The following is a 22,962-nucleotide window of genomic DNA, read 5'->3' on the forward strand; positions in this document are numbered from 1 at the left end:
CTTGCAAATCTGCCACTTTTTCCTTCTCATGAACAAACTCTCTGGCGAGGTCCTGGAGCTCCTGTGCTTTGCTGCAGCAGGTCAGTTCCTGCTGGGATACGTGTTCTGCGACCTCTTCTCCCATCGAGCGCAGCTTCTCCTCGGTAGAGTGGATGGTATGAAGCAGCTTCTGCTGCTGCTCTTCCTTCTCTCCGAGGTGAGGCTTGACTGCCGAGAGCTCAGACTCCAGGTGACGCACCTGATCCAGCTGCGCGGAGTTGGTGGCTTCCATACTTGACACCTTCAACCTCTCATTCACCAGCTGATGACAGACCTCATCATACTCTTTCCATGTGCACCTTTTCTTTGTCAGTTTGTCGATTTTATCCTCTCGTTGCCGAGTGGCAGCAGTCAATTCGGACAGCTTTGCCTGCAGGATCTCCATTTTTACTGAGCGTTCTTCCCGTACTGCAATTTTCGCTGTAGGATCCCTTCCGCCACGCTTTGTCAGCTTTATCTTCCGTACATGATCGACTACCTCTGTGCTAAGGTTTTTCAGTGGTAAAGTGACCCCCTTATCAAGGACATTAACCTTGTTGGCACCTGTCCCTGTCTCTTCTTTATCTGTCTTCTCAGAGGGTGTAGCCTGACCTGCCTTTCTGAGGCCACTGTGTCCCTGGCGACGTGAGGAAGACTGGCCATTTGTACCCGGGTCAACCTTACTGCAATCTATCCTCCTTGCGTCACCATCTGTATGGGATTCACCACTACTCAGTCTGTCATCATGGAACCAGCAGTCCCCACTTCAATAGGTGTCGTACCCCTCTCTTGGATCTACCCCCACTTCAACAGTCACACTTTTGGTCACCTCTGCCAAGTCCCAGAGTTGGTCAGACCCACACTTCTGTCCTTACATACTATTTTGTATTGCCTTCCCCTTCGTGTCGCTAAGTTGGGCCTGTCCAAAATTTCCCTTGGTCATGCCTAACTCAGGACTATCAACTCTAGGGGGTGCATTCTCCTCATTATTAGATCTTATGCACATTCTTTCTACAGACACCTTTCCCTTTATCCAGAAGTTCCACAGTACTTCCAAGTCCCAACCTATTACCACAGGTTACCGCAAGTCCGTGACTACACCCGCCTCATGGTACGTGGAAGCCTCAGCCGTGACAATGTAAAGGCAAGCTATCAGAAGACCTTTACTGTCCTCACATCCGCTGCTTACTTTTGACCCAGGTGACCTACAGTGTTCTGGAGGGGCTCTCCACTCCCCGGGTCTATCAGTCCCATCACGTGTTCTCCATCCAGCCAGATGGGACACAGTCATGACTCTTCATTGGCCGAGCAATCCACATTATAAAATGGACCTGCATAGTATGAATCTCGCTGTCCCCGGCTACAGACCAATGGGACAACTGTCACCCCTTTTTGGGCCACCACCCCTATTTGGGTCACCGCCCCCATTTGGGACTCCACCCACCTTTAGGGTCACTGCCCCCTTTTGGGACACCACCCCTTTCTGGGCAACCATCCCTGTTTGGGTTACCGCCCCCTTTTGGGACTCCACCCCTTTTGGGCAACCATCCCTGTTTGGGCCACTACCCCCTTTTGGGACTCCATCCCCTTTCGGGCATCCATCCCTCCTTCGGGTGCACGCCGTGGACTCTCAATGCCCTTTCAGGCCCTCACCGCCTGTGCATGGCTGTCTTACCTCCCCAACAGTTCCTCACAGCGAGGCTTCACACCGCTCTGCCTGGCTCTGCACAGCGAGGCTCTGCAGAGCTCCTCAAGGCTCTGCACCACTCTGCACAGTTCCGCTCCATTCAACATGGCTCTGCACCTCTCTGCACAGCTCTGCAGACCTCCAGATGGCTCTACAGACCTCCAGATGGCGATGTGGACCTCTTGGTCCTGGCACACTCCTCCGAGCCACTGCAAATCTTCGTAACCCCGCCGAGTTACCGCCACAAGCATGTAATCTTCATGGTCCCTCCGTGCCACTGCCAGATGCTTGGAGTTCGGGGACGCGCCGATCCACAGCAAATATCTGCTGTAGTCCTCCCAGGTACATCCTGGACCGATGCCCGCAGTCTAGCACCAATTGTAGGAATGGTACTCACTCAGGTGCATCAGGACGAAGACAGGGGACACGTTCCTTTCAAAGTCCGTATGGGTTTATTTGCTTCATAACCCGAGAAGCACCAACAGACAGGAAAAAACAGCCTTTAGGGCAGGCAAAAAACAAAGCATCATTGTCCATAGCACAGTCCTCTAGCTGATCCGAGAGCTATGTGGGAGTTCCTGCTCTCCCATGACACCAATAGCGCTAACTCACATGGTCAGGTCACATGACCTCACATAGGTCCTCGCAGGATCCTGCTCCCTCCGGCCTGTGGGTACACAGGCTGGGGGTAATGTCCAGATATACAGGAAGACTTCTCCCTCTCTGCACACAGACCATGGAGGTCTCCACACTTCCAGCCACAGCCCCTGTGCCAAACAACAGCCTCCATTACATAAGCTTTAATCACACCCACAGGGGAGGTATATGGGCAACCAGACCTGCCCATCTCTCATTAAAGCAAAATACTCCAGATTGCATTGCAGGGAGCGGCCATCTCTGCGACACATACCTGCCATCGATTATACAGCCATTAGCCTCCTTACAGTAGATTGTGGGAAAAGATTCTGTATGACATCCCTGGTATTTGTATGGATGAGTTTAGTGGGCAGTCCTAGTTGTGATTTACAGTTATCTCTCCATGCACCGCCATGTGGGAAGGCTGTCAATCACCTATAGGACCGCCCACTGGACTATCCATGCAATTACCTTGGATTTTAATGAGTAATGTACAGATCTCACTGAGGCTTTTTCACTAAAAATATTTATCAATCTGATCAGCTCTTCCTGCTCTATAACATCCCGTCTGAAGATTAGATACTATTTTGAATATGACAGGTTCCCTTTAAGGTCAGAAATGCAATACATCCTATCCCGTTTTTCGATTTCAGACATGGTCTGAATCCAGCCGTAAGTAATATCTATTGTCCTTTGTTGCCCTGAAGAAGATGAATAGTTTCCCACATGTTCTGGAGTATGTGATGTGCAGCACTAAAAGTCCAGTTTGACAATATCCAGAACTGCGAGATGACACTAGATTCTCTTATCCAACAGGAGTGAGTCATAGCTCTGACTACCACATGTGGAAAAGACATGACCATGCCAGCAATGGAGTGCGTGACTTCACAGAAAGAGGAGAAGCCTGGGCCCTAATGAAGGAGATAGAGGCAGCTGGGGAGAAAATCCAAAGTGTTCATGGGATTTTCTCAGCTCCGTCCATATCTAGCGGGACGGGCCAGTCCTCAACTGAATTGGAGACACATTCGAGACACCCATATGTAAGTACAAGAGGCTTATGTACAAGAGTATAACTATTATTATACTGCTCCTATATAAAAGAATATAACTACTATAATACTGCCCCCTGTGTACAAGAATATAACTACTATAATACTGCCTCCTATGTACAAGAATATAACTGCTATAATACTGCCTCCTATGTACAAGAATATAACTGCTATAATACTGCTCCTATGTACAAGAATATAACTACTATAATACTGCTCCTATGTACAAGAATATAACTACTATAATACTGCTCCTATGTACAAGAATATAACTACTATAATACTGCCCCTATGTACAAGAATATAACTACTATAATACTGCCCCTATGTACAAGAATATAACTGCTATAATACTGCTCCTGTGTACAAGAATATAACTACTATAATACTGCCCCCTGTGTACAAGAATATAACTACTATAATACTGCCCCATGTACAAGAATATAACTACTATAATACTGCTCCCTATGTACAAGAGTATAACTACTATAATACTGCCCCTATGTACAAGAATATAACTACTAGAATACTGCTCCTACAGTTAGGGCCAGAAATATTTGGACAGTGACACAATTTTCGCGAGTTGGGCTCTGCATGCCACCACATTGGATTTGAAATGAAACCTCTACAACAGAATTCAAGTGCAGATTGTAACGTTTAATTTGAAGGGTTGAACAAAAATATCTGATAGAAAATGTAGGAATTTTACACATTTCTTTACAAACACTCCACATTTTAGGAGGTCAAAAGTAATTGGACAAATAAACATAACCCAAACAAAATATTTTTATTTTCAATATTTTGTTGCAAATCCTTTGGAGGCAATCACTGCCTTAAGTCTGGAACCCATGGACATCACCAAACGCTGGGTTTCCTCCTTCTTAATGCTTTGCCAGGCCTTTACAGCCGCAGCCTTCAGGTCTTGCTTGTTTGTGGGTCTTTCCGTCTTAAGTCTGGATTTGAGCAAGTGAAATGCATGCTCAATTGGGTTTAGATCTGGAGATTGACTTGGCCATTGCAGAATGTGCCACTTTTTGGCACTCATGAACTCCTGGGTAGCTTTGGCTGTATGCTTGGGGTCATTGTCCATCTGTACTATGAAGCGCCGTCCAATCAACTTTGCAGCATTTGGCTGAATCTGGGCTGAAAGTATATCCCGGTACACTTCAGAATTCATCCGGCTACTCTTGTCTGCTCTTATGTCATCAATAAACACAAGTGACCCAGTGCCATTGAAAGCCATGCATGCCCATGCCATCACGTTGCCTCCACCATGTTTTACAGAGGATGTGGTGTGCCTTGGATCATGTGCCGGTCCCTTTCTTCTCCAAACTTTTTTCTTCCCATCATTCTGGTACAGGTTGATCTTTGTCTCATCTGTCCATAGAATACTTTTCCAGAACTGAGCTGGCTTCTTGAGGTGTTTTTCTGTCTATTTTTGTTATTGATGAATGGTTTGCATCTAGATGTGAACCCTTTGTATTTACTGTCATGGAGTCTTCTCTTTACTGTTGACTTAGAGACAGATACACCTACTTCACTGAGAGTGTTCTGGACTTCAGTTGATGTTGTGAACGGGTTCTTCTTCACCAAATTAAGTATGCGGCGATCATCCACCACTGTTGTCATCCGTGGACGCCCAGGCCTTTTTGAGTTCCCAAGCTCACCAGTCAATTCCTTTTTTCTCAGAATGTACCCAACTGTTGATTTTGCTACTCCAAGCATGTCTGCTATCTGTCTGATGGATTTTTTCTTTTTTTCAGCCTCAGGATGTTCTGCTTCACCTTAATTGAGAGTTCCTTTGACCGCATGTTGTCTGCTCACAGCAACAGCTTCCAAATGCAAAACCACACACCTGGAATCCACCCCTGACCTTTTAACTACTTCATTGATTACAGGTTAACGAGGGAGACGCCTTCAGAGTTAATTGCAGTCCTTAGAGTCCATTGTCCAATTACTTTTGGTCCCTTGAAAAAGAGGACGCTATGCATTACAGAGCTATGATTCCTAAACCCTTTCTCCGATTTGGATGTGGAAACTATCATATTGCAGCTGGGAGTGTGCACTTTCAGCACATATTATATATATAATTGTATTTCTGAACATGTTTTTGTAAACAGCTAAAATAACAAAACTTGTGTCACTGTCCAAATATTTCTGGCCCTAACTGTATGTACAAGAATATAACTACTATAATACTGCTCCCTATGTACAGGAATATAACTACTATAATACTGCCCCTATGTACAAGAATATAACTACTATAATGCTGCCCCCTATGTACAAGAATATAACTACTATAATACTGCTCCTATGTACAAGAATATAACTACTATAATACTGCCTCCTATGTACAAGAATATAACTACTATAATACTGCCCCTATGTACAAGAATATAACTACTATAATACTGCTCCTATGTACAAGAATATAACTACTATAATACTGCTCCTATGTACAAGAATATAACTACTATAATACTGCCTCCTATGTACAAGAATATAACTACTACTAGATTGTGGCCCGATTCTAACGCATCGGGTATTCTAGAATATGCATGTCCCCGTAGTATATGGACAATGATGATTCCAGAATTTGCGGCAGACTGTGCCCGTCGCTGATTGGTCGAGGCAACCTTTATGACATCGTCATCGCCATGGCAACCATTATGACATCTACGTCGATACTGTGCCCGTCGCTGATTGGTCGAGGCGAATTCGCGGCAGACTGTGCCCGTCGCTGATTGGTCGAGGCAACCTTTATGACATCATCGTCGCCATGGCAACCATTATGACATCTACGTCGATACTGTGCCCGTCACTGAATCAGAAACGTGGGATTTCTACGTCCTTTATGACATCATCGTTGCTGTGCCTGTTGCTAATTGGTCGAGGCCGCCAGGCCTCGACCAATCAGACGCGGGATGTCTACGTCCTTTATGACATCATCGTTGCTGTGCTCGTCGCTGATTGGTCGAGGCCTGGCGGCCTCGACCAATCAGAGACGCGGGATTTCCAGGACAGACAGACAGACAGACAGACAGAAAGACAGAGAGACGGAAAAACCCTTAGACAATTATATATATAGATAATACTGCCCCTATGTACAAGAATATAACTACTATAATACTGCTCCTATGTGCAAGAATATAACTACTATAATACTGCTCTCTATGTACAAGAATATAACTAATATAATACTGTTCCTATGTACAAGAATATAACTACTATAATACTGCGCCTATGTGCAAGAATATAACTACTATAATACTGCTCCTATGTACAAGAATATAACTACTATAATACTGCTCTCTATGTACAAGAATATAACTACTATAATACTGCCCCTATGTACAAGAATATAACTACTATAATACTGCTCTCTATGTACAAGAATATAACTACTATAATACTGCTCCTATGTACAAGAATATACCTACTATAATACTGCTCTCTATGTACAAGAATATAACTACTATAATACTGCCCCTATGTACAAGAATATAACTACTATAATACTGCTCTCTATGTACAAGAATATAACTACTATAATACTGCTCTTATGTACAAGAATATAACTACTATAATACTGCCTCCTATGTACAAGAATATAACTACTATAATACTGCCCCTATGTACAGGAATATAACTACTATAATACTGCTCCTATGTGCAAGAATATAACTACTATAATACTGCTCCTATGTACAGGAATATAACTACTATAATACTGCCCCTATGTACAGGAATATAACTACTATAATACTGCCCCTATGTACAAGAATATAACTACTATAATACTGCTCCTATGTGCAAGAATATAACTACTATAATACTGCTCTCTATGTACAAGAATATAACTAATATAATACTGTTCCTATGTACAAGAATATAACTACTATAATACTGCGCCTATGTGCAAGAATATAACTACTATAATACTGCTCCTATGTACAAGAATATAACTACTATAATACTGCTCTCTATGTACAAGAATATAACTACTATAATACTGCCCCTATGTACAAGAATATAACTACTATAATACTGCTCTCTATGTACAAGAATATAACTACTATAATACTGCTCCTATGTACAAGAATATACCTACTATAATACTGCTCTCTATGTACAAGAATATAACTACTATAATACTGCCCCTATGTACAAGAATATAACTACTATAATACTGCTCTCTATGTACAAGAATATAACTACTATAATACTGCTCTTATGTACAAGAATATAACTACTATAATACTGCCTCCTATGTACAAGAATATAACTACTATAATACTGCCCCTATGTACAGGAATATAACTACTATAATACTGCTCCTATGTGCAAGAATATAACTACTATAATACTGCTCCTATGTACAGGAATATAACTACTATAATACTGCCCCTATGTACAAGAATATAACTACTATAATACTGCCCCCTATGTACAAGAATATAACTACTATAATACTGCTCTATGTACAGGAATATAACTACTATAATACTGCCCCTATGTACAAGAATATAACTACTATAATACTGCCCCCTATGTACAAGAATATAACTACTATAATACTGCCCCATGTACAAGAATATAACTACTATAATACCGCCCCTATGTACAAGAATATAACAACTATAATACTGCTCCTATGTACAAGAATATAACTACTATAATACTGCTCCTATATACAAGAATATAACTACTATAATACTGCCCCCTATGTACAAGAATATAACTACTATAATACTGCCCCCTATGTACAAGAATATAACTACTATAATACTGCCTCCTATGTACAAGAATATAACTACTACTAGATTGTGGCCCGATTCTAACGCATCGGGTATTCTAGAATATGCATGTCCCCGTAGTATATGGACAATGATGATTCCAGAATTCGTGGCAGACTGTGCCTGTCGCTGATTGGTCGAGGCAACCTTTATGACATCGTCGTCGCCATGGCAACCATTATGACATCTACGTCGATACTGTGCCCGTCGCTGATTGGTCGAGGCGAATTCGCGGCAGACTGTGCCCGTCGCTGATTGGTCGAGGCAACCTTTATGACATCATCATCGCCATGGCAACCATTATGACATCTACATCAATACTGTGCCCGTCACTGAATCAGAAACGTGGGATTTCTACGTCCTTTATGAAATCATCGTCGCTGTGCTCGTCGCTGATTGGTTGAGGCCGCCAGGCCGCCAGAGATTTCCAGGACAGACAGACAGACAGACAGAAAGACAGACAGACAGACAGACAAACGGAAAAACCCTTAGACAATTATATATATATAGATAATACTGCCCCTATGTACAAGAATATAACTACTATAATACTGCCCCTATGTACAAGAATATAACTACTATAATACTGCTCCTATGTACAAGAATATAACTACTACTAGATTGTGGCCCGATTCTAACGCATCGGGTATTCTAGAATATGCATGTCCCCGTAGTATATGGACAATGATGATTCCAGAATTTGCGGCAGACTGTGCCCGTCGCTGATTGGTCGAGGCAACCTTTATGACATCGTCATCGCCATGGCAACCATTATGACATCTACGTCGATACTGTGCCCGTCGCTGATTGGTCGAGGCGAATTCGCGGCAGACTGTGCCCGTCGCTGATTGGTCGAGGCAACCTTTATGACATCATCGTCGCCATGGCAACCATTATGACATCTACGTCGATACTGTGCCCGTCACTGAATCAGAAACGTGGGATTTCTACGTCCTTTATGACATCATCGTTGCTGTGCCTGTTGCTAATTGGTCGAGGCCGCCAGGCCTCGACCAATCAGACGCGGGATGTCTACGTCCTTTATGACATCATCGTTGCTGTGCTCGTCGCTGATTGGTCGAGGCCTGGCGGCCTCGACCAATCAGAGACGCGGGATTTCCAGGACAGACAGACAGACAGACAGACAGAAAGACAGAGAGACGGAAAAACCCTTAGACAATTATATATATAGATAATACTGCCCCTATGTCCAAGAATATAACTACTATAATACTGCTCCTATGTGCAAGAATATAACTACTATAATACTGCTCTCTATGTACAAGAATATAACTAATATAATACTGTTCCTATGTACAAGAATATAACTACTATAATACTGCGCCTATGTGCAAGAATATAACTACTATAATACTGCTCCTATGTACAAGAATATAACTACTATAATACTGCTCTCTATGTACAAGAATATAACTACTATAATACTGCCCCTATGTACAAGAATATAACTACTATAATACTGCTCTCTATGTACAAGAATATAACTACTATAATACTGCTCCTATGTACAAGAATATACCTACTATAATACTGCTCTCTATGTACAAGAATATAACTAATATAATACTGTTCCTATGTACAAGAATATAACTACTATAATACTGCTCCTATGTGCAAGAATATAACTACTATAATACTGCCTCCTATGTACAAGAATATAACTACTATAATACTGCTCCTATGTACAAGAATATAACTACTATAATACTGCCTCCTATGTACACGAATATAACTACTATAATACTGTTCCTATGTGCAAGAATATAACTAATATAATACTGCTCTCTATGTACAAGAATATAACTAATATAATACTGTTCCTATGTACAAGAATATAACTACTATAATACTGCTCCTATGTGCAAGAATATAACTACTATAATACTGCTCCTATGTACAAGAATATAACTACTATAATACTGCCCCTATGTACAAGAATATAACTACTATAATACTGCTTCTATGTACAAGAATATAACTACTATTATTCTATACCTTAGACCTCGCATACACTGTAGTGTACAACGGTTTTTCTATTATAAGACTGGGACTGAGGAGGATAATACTGCTCCCTATGTACAGGAATATAACTACTATAATACTGCTCATATGTATAAGAATATAACTCCTATAATATTGCCTCCAAGAGACAAGAAATTAATCTGAACAGATATGATAGAACTGATATTATGTTGTAGTTACTCTTTTAAAAAAATCATGATTTGCGTTTTTTAGTGTAATAATGTGACAGTCGGTGTTACTTTGGCTGTAATATACTATAGCACTATTTTTCATTTACTGTTTAACCTTCTCTATTGTCAGGTTTCATTTATGGTTCGGATAGTGCCAAGTCCTGACTGGTTTGTGGGAATCGATAGTATAAACCTCTGTGATGGGAAGACTTGGAAAAAGAGCTTATCAGTAGAGCTTCACCCTTATGATGCTGGGACAGACAGTGGATTCACATTCTCTTCACCAAATTTTGCCACCATCCCACAAGGCACTGTGACTGATGTATGTATGTTATATTTACCATAGAGGGAATGTATATTCAGAATTTGCCATATTTTTTATTATCTATATGAATAACTCATGGAATGTTGCAGTTTTCACACTAGAGCAGTCACAATAGGCTGATACTTTCAATTTGCTGTGCTTCGCTGTATAGACTGAGGTAGAATGAGTAGAGTCACTTCAGTCACGTAAAAGGGATTTATTTCTAGTTTTATGGTAGTGATGAAGGTTTAGATAATGTAAGGAAGCATAGCAACACCTGCCCAACAGTTTTATAGGTTTAATCATGACTGTCCTTTATCATAAATATCCCATTATATTTGTCAGTCGTGCAAATATTTCATCCTTGCCTCACGTGAAGAATTTATTAAAAGCTATTTGAACTTTCACCTCTTGAAGTGACATTTCAGATATGAAAATATTTCTCTTCTCTGACAGATTACCTCTTCCTCGCCAAATCATCCGGCAAACTCATTCTTTTATCCCAGACTAAAGAACCTGCCGCCAATTGCAAAAGTGACATTTACGAAACTCAAAGGGAAGATAACGTCCTTCCTTGATATAGCATCAAACGTGACCACTAGAGGGAATGAGATTGAGGAGAATTACTCAGGTAAGCCGCCTCTTATTTATCCTATCTAGATAGCTTTCATGAAATAAATTAATTAACTGGCAATATTTTAGCTCTTGCTTATAAAAATCAGGTTTAGGGTGAAAAATTAAAAGAAACTGACACTTCCTGACATTCCCTATTTTATATTTTTCTTCATCTCCGATACCAGATAATGCTTCAAACTCACTATAAAAGAGAAGTGAGAGGAAGTGGCAAAACTAGAGTCCGATGGGCCCCGGTAAAAAATTTGGGTCTCCCCCCATCCTGGTATATACAGTGCTCAAAAAATAAAGGGAACACTAAAATCCCACATCCTAGATATCACTGAATGAAATATTCCAGTTGTAAATCTTTATTCATTATATAGTGGAATGCGTTGAGAACAGTAAAACCTAAAAATGATCAACGTAAATCACAACTAATATCTCATGGAGGTCTGGAGTTTGAATGATGCTCAAAATCAAAGTGGAAAATCAAATTGCAGGCTGATCCAACTTCAGTGGAAATGCCTCAAGACAAGGAAATGATGCTCAGTAATGTGCGTGGCCTCTACGTGCCTGTATGACCTCCCTACAATGCCTGGGCATGCTCCTGATGAGGCGGTGGATGGTCTCCTGAGGGATCTTCTCCCAGACCTGGACTAAAGCATCCGCCAACTCCTGGACAGTCTGTGGTGCAACATGACGTTGGTGGATGGAGCGAGACATAATGTCCCAGATGTGTTCAATCGGATTCAGATCTGGGAAATGGGCGGACCACTCCATAGCTTCAATGCCTTCATCTTGTAGGAACTGCTGACACACTCCAGCCACGTGAGGTCTGGCATTGTCCGGCATTAGGAGGAACCCAGGGCCAACCGTACCAGCATGTGATCTCACAAGGGGTCTGAGGATCTTATCTCGGTACCTAATGGCAGTCAGGCTACCTCTGGCGAGCACATGGAGGGCTGTGTAGCCCTCCAAAGAAATGCCACCCCACACTGTTACTGACCCACTGCCAAACTGGTCATGCTGAAGGATGTTGCAGGCAGTAGATCGCTCTTCACGGCGTCTCCAGACTCTGTCATGTCTGTCACATGTGCTCAGTGTGAACCTGCTTTCATCTGTGAAGAGCACAGGACACCAGTGTCGAATTTGCCAATCCTGGTGTTCTGTGGCAAATGCCAAGCATCCTGCATGGTGTTGGGCTGTGAGCACAACCCCCATCTGTGGACGTCGGGCACTCAGACGATCCTCATGGAGTCGGTTTCTAACTGTTTGTGCAGACACATGCACATTTGTGGCCTGCTTGGAGGTCTTTTTGCAGGGCTCTGGCAGGGCTCCTCCTGTTCCTCCTTGCACAAAGGCGGAGGTAGCGGTCCTGCTGCTGGGTTGTTGCCCTCCTACGGCTCCCTCCACATCTTCAGGTGTACTGGCCTGTCTCCTGGTAGCACCTCCAGCCTCTGGACACTACGCTGACAGACACAGCAAACCTTCTTGCCACAGCTCGCATTGATGTGCCATCCTGGATGAGCTGCACTATCTGAGCCACTTGTGTGGATTGTAGAGTCCATCTCAAGATACCATGATACCATGAGTGTGAAAGCACAACCAACATTCAAAAGTGACCAAAACATCAGGCAGAAAGCATTGGTACTGAGATGTGGTCTGTGGTCTCCACCTGCAGAACCACTCTTTTATTGAGCGTGTCTTGATAATTGCCAATAATTTCCATCTGTTGTCTATTCCACTTGCACAACAGCATGTGAAATTGATTGTCAGTCAGTGTTGCTTCCTAAGTGGACAGTTTGATTTCACAGAAGTTTCATTTACTTGGAATTATATTCTGTTGTTTAAGTGTTCCCTTTATTTTTTTGAGCAGTGTATGTCCCATCCTGTTATATATGTCCCTTACTCTGGAATATACAACCCCAATCATTGTATATGTATCCCTTATCCTGGACCCCAATCTGACCTGACGGGTCTCTGCACGACAGTACACTTCAGCTGAATGTGCTTCCGAGAATGCACATCCAGTTGAAGTTTGTGCTGGTGTTGATTGGCTGCCCAGCTCCACGGGCCCGATCACGGTCGCAACCTCTGCAACCATGGCCATTATGCCCCTGATTCATTTGGTAGCTTGTCATAGCTTAGTGTTTCTGTTACAGAGCTCGACATCCTCTACGTAAGCATATAGTAAGAGAAGAATAAAGTGTTCCTGCAGCTTCCACTAGAAGGAGCTTACTAATGTCCAACTCACAAGAAGAGCCTTAGAATATAAGTTGGGGCTAGAGTTGATGCTGATCAATTTGCAAGACTCGGTCCTGCGGCCACCTCTTAACTGATGGTATCCATGGCTCTTCTTTAGATTAGCCGGCCTGGCAGGATGTCATTAAAGCGTGACACACAAGTATGTGATTGTAAGTCAGGCCTGCTAATCACGAGAAGAGACGCGCATTCTGGCAAGTAGGAGAACGTTCGCAGGACTCCCACCACAGATGAGGACATGAACATTGCAAATTGATTCACAACATCTCTACTTGGGGCATTGGCCAATTCAGACTGCTTTTTCTTTGGAAAGTTCAAGACCTTAACTTTCTTCACCCAAGTGCAAAAGGTGGAGTGAGTATATAGGAATGTGGTCTATGTCATGCCCTCTCCAAAAGGAGAAGGTCCCCCATCAAACCTTCCTCAGGACCATAAAGCCAAAATTTCCAGGAAAAGGCTTCTCCTTGTAGAACATGAGTGGGAGCCAATCTTGTTCTTAGCTTGCATATGGACTACCATCCTGGTGTCCATGTGTGTGCACCATCCAAAGGACAAACGAGGTGAACATAGAGTTGCATTGGCAATGAAGAGCCAGATGATCACTAGGTCACACACCTGACCTAGGCTTCGAGGGACATACTTTAAGGCAGGGGTGGGGAATCTTTTTTCTGGCAAGGGCCATTTGGATATTTATGCCATCCTTCGGGGGCCGTACAAACTCCGCCCACAAAGTACATCCTGACTCTGACACTGGTGTCAGGATGTAATCTTTCATTGCCTGACCTTCAGTGTTAAGTAGTGAACTCTGCGTGTGTGTGCTAACAGAGCAAGAAGAAATTAATGAGCTCGAGGCAATCAAAATACAGCTCCTTGCCCAAGAATTCAGTCCCTGAGAATCTGCTCGGGACCTGATACAAGGTTATCGAGGGCCCTAAATGGCCCTGGTGCCTGAGGTTCTCCACCCCTGCTTTAAAGGGATCTCATCCTATCAAGTTCTTATGACAAATGTAAAACAAATGATAAAACAAATGTAAAAAGTATGACATAAAAATAAATTTAAGAAATAGTGATGTGTATTGTGAAACAGGTCCTGACATCCAGATGGAATTATAAGAATTTATCATATTGCGAAGCCAAAAGACCCCAACTAGAAGGAAACCTGCTTAAACTGATTAAAAAGTGAAGTATGTAGAAATATGACTTTGAACAATTTGCATTTTGACTTGCGCGAATTGATTAAAAACATATCCTTTGCCATTTTGCACACTGCAGAAAATGTCATCATCTCCCATGTGGGCTTCCCTTGAATACCTTGAATCTCATATCACATGGTATAGTACAAATAATAAGTATAAACTTTTCATAGCCTATATAAAAGCAGAGGCAGGGAATGCAGAAGCCATTTTAGGGTGTTTTATAACAGTGAGAGGACATCAAAAGTCACAGCTAAGCAATTGATATAGAAAGAGAAGGCCTTAAACCACTGAAAAAATATTCCAGATTAGAACGTTTTGCACAACGGCAACAGTGGAAAATATGAGTAGTAGTCTGTGAATAAAACAGACACTAAATTGATAGGGGAGAGAAAGATAGGAGAGTTCCCAACAGCAGTGCTAGACTCAGTGTGAATGATCAATTATGTGACGTAGCTGGCATCTGCCTTGTCACATGCGAATTACAATAAAACATGTTTCTTCATGCACTAGAACACAGCAAGCCAGCACAATAGTGTTTGATGAAAAGAATTTCTGAAATTAGTGTCAGTCAGAGACAGAGTGCTTGCTTGTCCGAAGCGACTATACTGAGTTTTTGCATTTCTTGTGATCAAATGTCCTCATTTCTTCGTTTTGTGAGGGAGGAAAAGTGTGCATGTCACAATTATATTTTTAGCACTAGCCAAATTTTACATCCTTAAGTGCCGCAACAATTCAACGCTCTGTTGCAGGTGTTGGCTTTTTGGTTGCTTTGCTTATTATGTCAATTTGGGGAATAGGGTTAAATTTTGATAAATAGAAAACAAGTAAAAAATGCTGACTTTTAAGTGTCCATGTGTGTTTTTGCACACGTTTTACTAATCCAATTTCACAGCTGTACGCACCATACCTATTTTGCGATCTGCTGTCATTATTTGCTAATGTACCTACCTACCAGGCATTTCTTATTTTGCCCTATTTGTCAAGGGTTGATTAATTGAGGTTCAAAAAATTGTCCAAAATGAATCATAGTGCTGTACAACATGAATGGTAAAATAAGTGTCAATGGCAACAGACCACAAGCACCAACCACCTGGGCAGTAGTGCTACCAAAAACTGGTCACAGTTGGCCTCCATTGCCTCTGCCAAGAGTATTAGTAGGTAGGAATTGGAGGGATTAATGGAATATACAGCTCATTGTTTATCTCTGTCACAGCAGGATCATGTTATCTCTGACAGTGACACTGTCAGTTTGAGTTTAGTGTTCTGCACAAGTTGATCTGTCTGATCACGAATGACTAAGATGGATAATTTTTGGACAGTTTTTTAATTAAAATAAACGTTCGGTCATTTTCACATTACTAAAGCAGTGTTTATGTATAGAAAAGGTTTGAAAAAAACATTGTCGAACCTGGTGAATTTGAAAAGATATCCAGTGCTATCATGTTTTGTGTTTCTGCACAAACAGAATACGCTGACATTGGTCCAGAATCTGTTCTTTTCTTACTGTGGAAAGCTCTCAAAAACTCTTACTCTCCAATTCATCAAAGAGTTTACACTTATTTTTTGGAATAAAACTCCTGGAAATGTCACCTATTTTTGGCACAATTCGAAATAGCATCAGCATGACGTCAGTCAGATGTCAGGAAGGGGTTAAAGACCCATTCACATGGACCAATACTACCCGAGCAATATTTAATTTCATAGTGTGGTCCCAAATCTCTTTATTGGCCCTTGAACGGGACCTTAAAGGGAACCTGTCACCCCGTTTTTTCAGTAGGAGATAAAAATACCGTTAAATAGGGCCTGAGCTGTGCTTTACAATAGGGTATTTTTTGTCCCCTGATTCCCTACCTATGCTGCCGAAATACCTTACAAAAGTGGCCTTTTTCGCCTGTCAATCAGGCTGGTCAGGTTGGATGGGCGTGGTCACAGCGCTGTTTCTTCCCCCAGATCTTGCTTATGTTCCCGTTGGTGGCGTAGTGCTTCTCGCATGCGCAAGTGCCGAATGCACTGCGCACCTGTAGAAAAAGAGCGCGCTCGAGTAATCTCGGCTTCAGGAAAATGGCCGCCGCGATGTCCATCTGCGCACGCGCGGCATCCCGCGGCCATTTTCCTGAAGCCCCGGGAAGCAGGAGACTCCATCTGAGCACGCGCGGCCTCAGGAAGATGGCCACGCCCACCGAGAAACCGCTAAATAGCGGCGAGCGCGCTCTTTTTCTACAGCTGCGCAGTGCATTCGGCACTTGCGCATGCGAGAAGCACTACGCCACCAACGGGAACATAAGCAAGATCTGGGGGAAGAAACAGCGCTGTGACCACGCCCATCCGACCTGACCAGCCTGATTGACAGGCGAAAAAGGCCACTTTTGTAAGGTATTTCGGCAGCATAGGTAGGGAATCAGGGGACAAAAAATACCCTATTGTAAAGCAAGCTCAGGCCCTATTTAACGGTATTTTTATCTCCTACTGAAAAAACGGGGTGACAGGTTCCCTTTAACTATTCACTAATCTGTATCTCCTTATACTGATTTATCCTGAATTTATCCTCTTACTTCTGTCCAACCACCATCCCGATTCATCAACCATGTACCAGTCACTGCACTGGTTACCCATTCGCTAAAGAATTCAAAATAAACTTACTCGGCAAAGCTCTCTACAGTGCTCTCCACCCTACATCTTCTCCCTCATCTCTATCTACCACCCTACCTGTGCTCTCCATTCTGACAACAATCTGAGACTAACATCTGCCATTATGTGAACTTCCCACTTCTGTATTCAAGACTTTCCCTGTGCTGCACCAGTTCTCCAGAATGCGCTACCCTGAACAATTAAATTTATTCATTTTTATATTCACCTCTTTCATTTAGAAACGCCTTTGGATTGCGAAGTCTCCTTGTGGTCTTCCTGGGGTCTCTGTAAAGGCAGCTGCGGATCCAAGGGAGTAAAAAGTCGAACCCGCTATATCCGAATGAAAGCTGCCAACAATGGGACAGCTTGTCCATCGCTCATCGACGACAATGAATGTGAACCGGAGAACTGTGTATAAGTCACAATGAAGGGGGCAGTAACTTATTTTAGGAATGACATCAATGCCTTAGCTGTAAATTATATCTAAGACTATACAAATGTATTATGTGATGGTTGTATACTGTCTAGAGCTGAAGGAAGGCAGAACTTTAAATTCTGGGCCCCAAATCTGTAACAAGGCCCCACCTCCCATATGCCATTCATGCAATAGTGTAGCAGAGACCTCTTTGGGCCCTTTCTTCAGGCACGAGGGCGTGGGTGTCACTGCAATGGGTGCTCCTCCTATAGGTGCACCCATGAATATAACCAGACTCTTACACTACAGTCTTGCAGATAAATAAGATAGTGGTCAATCATCTTGGCCATAAAAATTTATCCCAGAATCGTGTGTGTGAATTTTGTGGTTACCATTACATGAACCCCTACAGCCATAGACCCTGTCAACCGCTATAACAGTGGACCAAAAGCCCTTTTCAAAAAAAGTTTGAATGGAATAGCAGTCACACATGCGCATGAGCGCAGCATACGCGCTGCATTCAAGGTCTATGGGAGTGGCAAAGATAGGCAAGTATTAAGCACTGAATATAGTGGTATAAAGGGGTCAAGTGTAACCACTGCTCCATTCATCTTTTTCGAAAGAGGTTATCTCAGGACCCCCATTCTAATGACTGAGGATATCCCAGCAGAGGCGTCCCAATTATAGATTTTTCACAGATGCTATGGATAGTTGTCCATAGCTTGTGGGATATCCTCTTTAAAGAGCAATATTAGTCAGATCCAGGCATCTCCTGTCCGTTCAGGTCTAAACTCCTGTCCATAGGGGGCACTGTTACAGTGGTTAGTGGAGGTAAAATACAGATTCACGCTCCTCCTAAGGAATGGAAATGATATCGAAGAGTCATACTTGGTACAAAAACTACTATTTTTATAATTATATCCGATCTGGACACGTACAAATGATTACTGATCCTAATAATAGTTGGAATTACCCTTTAAGAAAAATCGTTGAGTTCCAAAACCAGAACTCATGTTCTCAAGTGTTACCCTGGATAAAATCCACTTTCAGAAATCACATTTCTGAAAACTTACGTGAAAGCCCCACCCCTCCTGGTTATTTTTTTGGGGTGGAATTATATAGACTCAACCCTTTTTTGGCCCGGGAGTCTGGGATAATTTTTGGAACGGTTGGCAACTATGCATTACAGACCACAAACTAATCTACTGGAAACCTTACATACCCCATTATTGTCTATACATGACAAACGTATCACTTTGGTGGCAATATTTTAAGTTGGGAATCTATTGTGCTTAAAGGGGTATTACAGCTTCAGCATATAAAGAATTTTTAATACTCTTTGCAACTTTTGTTTAAAGGATCTCTGCTTGTTGCAAGTGAATGGAAACCTATTATTTACTTAAAGAGGATGAAACAAACTGTCCTGATCATGTGACAGACATATAAGTACTTGATTGGCCGTGGTTTCAGTACCACGAGTAGATATCTCATTACATGACCAAGACAATTTTCTGAAAGTAAGCAGTATCATTCAATAACTGCAAGCAGAGATCTTGAAAACTGCCAAGGATTGGTGAAAATTGAAGAATATTTGGGATTTGTGACATTGAGACTTTCTGAACTGTCAATGATTGATTTTAAAGAGTAACCGTTGTTTCAATTTTTCTCTCATAAATCAATAGTACACATGAAAATAAGAAACTTTCTGATATATCTTATCAAAATAATCTGCTTCTTTCTACTCCAGGACTGATTTTTCATTCTCAAATTTCTAAATTCACAGGCAAAATCTGTCTTTAATACACTTTTCCATTACTGGGATAGGAGATGATAGTTGGAGCTTATAAGACTCTATGGAGGGGAGGAGCTAGAGGAACACACAGACATTGTAGGGAGGAGCTAGAAGAACACACAGACATAGTAGGGAGGAGCTAGAAGAACACACAGACATTCTAGGGAGGAGCTAGAGGAACACAGACATTCTAGGGAGGAGCTAGAGGAACACGGACATTCTAGGGAGGAGCTAGAGGAACACACAGACATTATAGGGAGGAGCTAGAAGAACACACAGACATTGTAGGGAGGAGCTAGAAGAACACACAGACATTGTAGGGAGGAGCTAGAGGAACACACAGACATTCTAGGGAGGAGCTAGAAGAACACACCGACATTGTAGGGAGGGACTAGAAGAACACACAGACATTCTAGGGAGGAGCTAGAGTAGCACAGACATTCTAGGGAGGAGCTAGAGTAACACAGACATTCTAGGGAGGAGCTAGAGGAACACACAGACATTGTAGGGAGGAGCTAGAAGAACACACAGACATTGTAGGGAGGAGCTAGAAGAACACACAGACATTGTAGGGAGGAGCTAGAGGAACACACAGACATTCTAGGGAGGAGCTAGAGGAACACACCGACATTGTAGGGAGGGACTAGAAGAACACACAGACATTCTAGGGAGGAGCTAGAGTAACACAGACATTCTAGGGAGGAGCTAGAGGAACACAAAGACATTCTAGGAAGGAGCTAGAGGAAGACAGACACTCTAGGGAGGAGCTAGAGGAACACAGACATTCTAGGGAGGAGCTAGAGGAAGACAGACACTCTAGGGAGGAGCTAGAGGAAGACAGACATTCTAGGGAGGAGCTAGAGGAACACACAGACATTCTAGGGAGGAGCTAGAGGAAGACAGACATTCTAGGGAGGAGCTGGAGGAACAGACATTCTAGGGAGGAGCTGGAGGAACAGACATTCTAGGGAGGAGCTGGAGGAACACACATACATTGTAGGGAGGAGCTAGAGGAACACACAGACATTGTAGGGAGAAGTTAGAGGAACACAGACATTCTAAGGAGGAGCTGGAGGAACACACAGACATTGTAGGGAGGAGCTAGAGAAACACACAGACATTCTATTGAGGAGCTAGAGGAACACAGACATTCTAGGGAGGAGCTAGAGGAACACACTGACATTGTAGGGAGGGACTAGAAGAACACACAGGCATTCTAGGGAGGTGCTAGAGGAACACAAAGACATTCTAGGGAGGAGCTAGAGGAAGACAGACATTCTAGGGATGAGCTAGAGGAACACAGACATTCTAGGGAGGAGCTAGAGGAACACAGACATTGTAGGGAGGAGCTAGAAGAACACACAGACATTCTAAGGAAGAGCTAGAGGAACACAGACATTCTAGGGAGGAACTAGAGGAAGACAGACATTCTAGGGAGGAGCTAGAGGAACAGACATTCTAAGGAAGAGCTAGAGGAACACACAGACATTGTAGGGAGGAGCTAGAGGAACACAGACATTGTAGGGAGGAGCTAGAGGAACACAGACATTCTAGGGAGGAGCTAGAGGAACACACAGACATTCTAGGGAGGAGCTAGAGGAAGACAGACATTCTAGGGAGGAGCTGGAGGAACAGACATTCTAGGGAGGAGCTGGAGGAACAGACATTCTAGGGAGGAGCTGGAGTAACACACATACATTGTAGGGAGGAGCTAGAGAAACCTACAGACATTCTATTGAGGAGCTAGAGGAACACAGACATTCTAGGGAGGAGCTAGAGGAACACACTGACATTGTAGGGAGGGACTAGAAGAACACACAGGCATTCTAGGGAGGTGCTAGAGGAACACAAAGACATTCTAGGGAGGAGCTAGAGAAAGACAGACATTCTAGGGAGGAGCTAGAGGAACACAGACATTCTAGGGAGGAGCTAGAGGAACACAAAGACATTCTAGGGAGGAGCTAGAGGAAGACAGACATTCTAGGGAGATGCTAGAGGAACACAGACATTCTAGGGAGGAGCTAGAGGAACACAGACATTGTAGGGAGGAGCTAGAAGAACACACAGACATTCTAAGGAAGAGCTAGAGGAACACAGACATTCTAGGGAGGAACTAGAGGAAGACAGACATTCTAGGGAGGAGCTAGAGGAACAGACATTCTAAGGAAGAGCTAGAGGAACACACAGACATTGTAGGGAGGAGCTAGAGGAACACAGACATTCTAGGGAGGAGCTAGAGAAACACAGACATTCTAGGGAGGAGCTAGAGGAACACACAGACATTCTAGGGAGGAGCTAGAGAAACACACAGACATTCTGTTTCAAGTTCCCCTGAAACAACAGTTACACTTTTAATGATTAAACTGCAACTGAGATCAAAGGAATTAATTGGGCTACATATTATATTGTGAACGGCAGGGGCCAATATACAGATAAGTCAATCGTTGCACTATTTTAAGTCTCCTTGTAACCCAAGTTTTAATTGCTAAATTTCAAATACTCCTTTAATTTGCTGACTGTTCACTCCGTTTGATTTGCTGGTTGTTTTTAGCACCCTCTGATGGCAGGATATGGAACTGCCATTAAATGCAATTACCGTATTGTTTTTATTTAAATATATGCTGTATATAGGAGCTCAAATATCAAAAAACACACTTTTTGACCTTAAGATTAAATTAAAAGGCTTATTTTAATTTATTATGGATGTGGCTTAATTATTGTATTACAATTATTAATAATGTTAGAGTTTTCTGTGGAGCTATAATGTGTCTGGCAAAAAAAAAGGTTCATAACTACAATGTGGTATAAAGTAGTGGTGTATTATGGGTAATCAGCGCCTGGGGCAAGGTGACTATTTTGAGCCTCTAATTGTGAATCCTTAAAAGTACTGAATCCCTTATCCCCTAGAAAATACTGATGCCATTATAGTTTGTCTTTGACCCTTTCCTTTTTTTGTTACATAGTAACATAGTAACATAGTTAGTAAGGCCAAAAAAAGACATTTGTCCATCCAGTTCAGCCTATATTCCATCATAATAAATCCCCAGATCTACGTCCTTCTACAGAACCTAATAATTGTATGATACAATATTGTTCTGCTCCAGGAAGACATCCAGGCCTCTCTTGAACCCCTCGACTGAGTTCGCCATCACCACCTCCTCAGGCAAGCAATTCCAGATTCTCACTGCCCTAACAGTAAAGAATCCTCTTCTATGTTGGTGGAAAAACCTTCTCTCCTCCAGACGCAAAGAATGCCCCCTTGTGCCCGTCACCTTCCTTGGTATAAACAGATCCTCAGCGAGATATTTGTATTGTCCCCTTATATACTTATACATGGTTATTAGATCGCCC

The 22,962-nt window shown here is 42.5% G+C and overlaps 1 protein-coding gene across 1 annotated transcript in view; it reads left to right on the top strand.

Moving 5' to 3' along the window:
* The window catches only part of SPON2 (spondin 2), a 33,835-nt gene extending 11,527 nt beyond the window's left edge, over positions 1 to 22,308 (top strand). The window contains exons 3-6 of the mRNA XM_069744915.1: positions 3,158 to 3,381; positions 10,530 to 10,721; positions 11,160 to 11,334; positions 17,644 to 22,308. Of these exons, the coding sequence (XP_069601016.1) occupies positions 3,158 to 3,381; positions 10,530 to 10,721; positions 11,160 to 11,334; positions 17,644 to 17,822 (770 nt within the window). The 3' untranslated portion in view covers positions 17,823 to 22,308. The remainder of the gene's footprint in view (positions 1 to 3,157; positions 3,382 to 10,529; positions 10,722 to 11,159; positions 11,335 to 17,643) is intronic.
* Positions 22,309 to 22,962: the final 654 nt, after the last annotated feature.

The sequence above is a fragment of the Ranitomeya imitator genome, chromosome 1 (genome assembly GCF_032444005.1).
Source record: "Ranitomeya imitator isolate aRanImi1 chromosome 1, aRanImi1.pri, whole genome shotgun sequence".
Taxonomy (NCBI): Eukaryota; Metazoa; Chordata; class Amphibia; order Anura; family Dendrobatidae; genus Ranitomeya; species Ranitomeya imitator.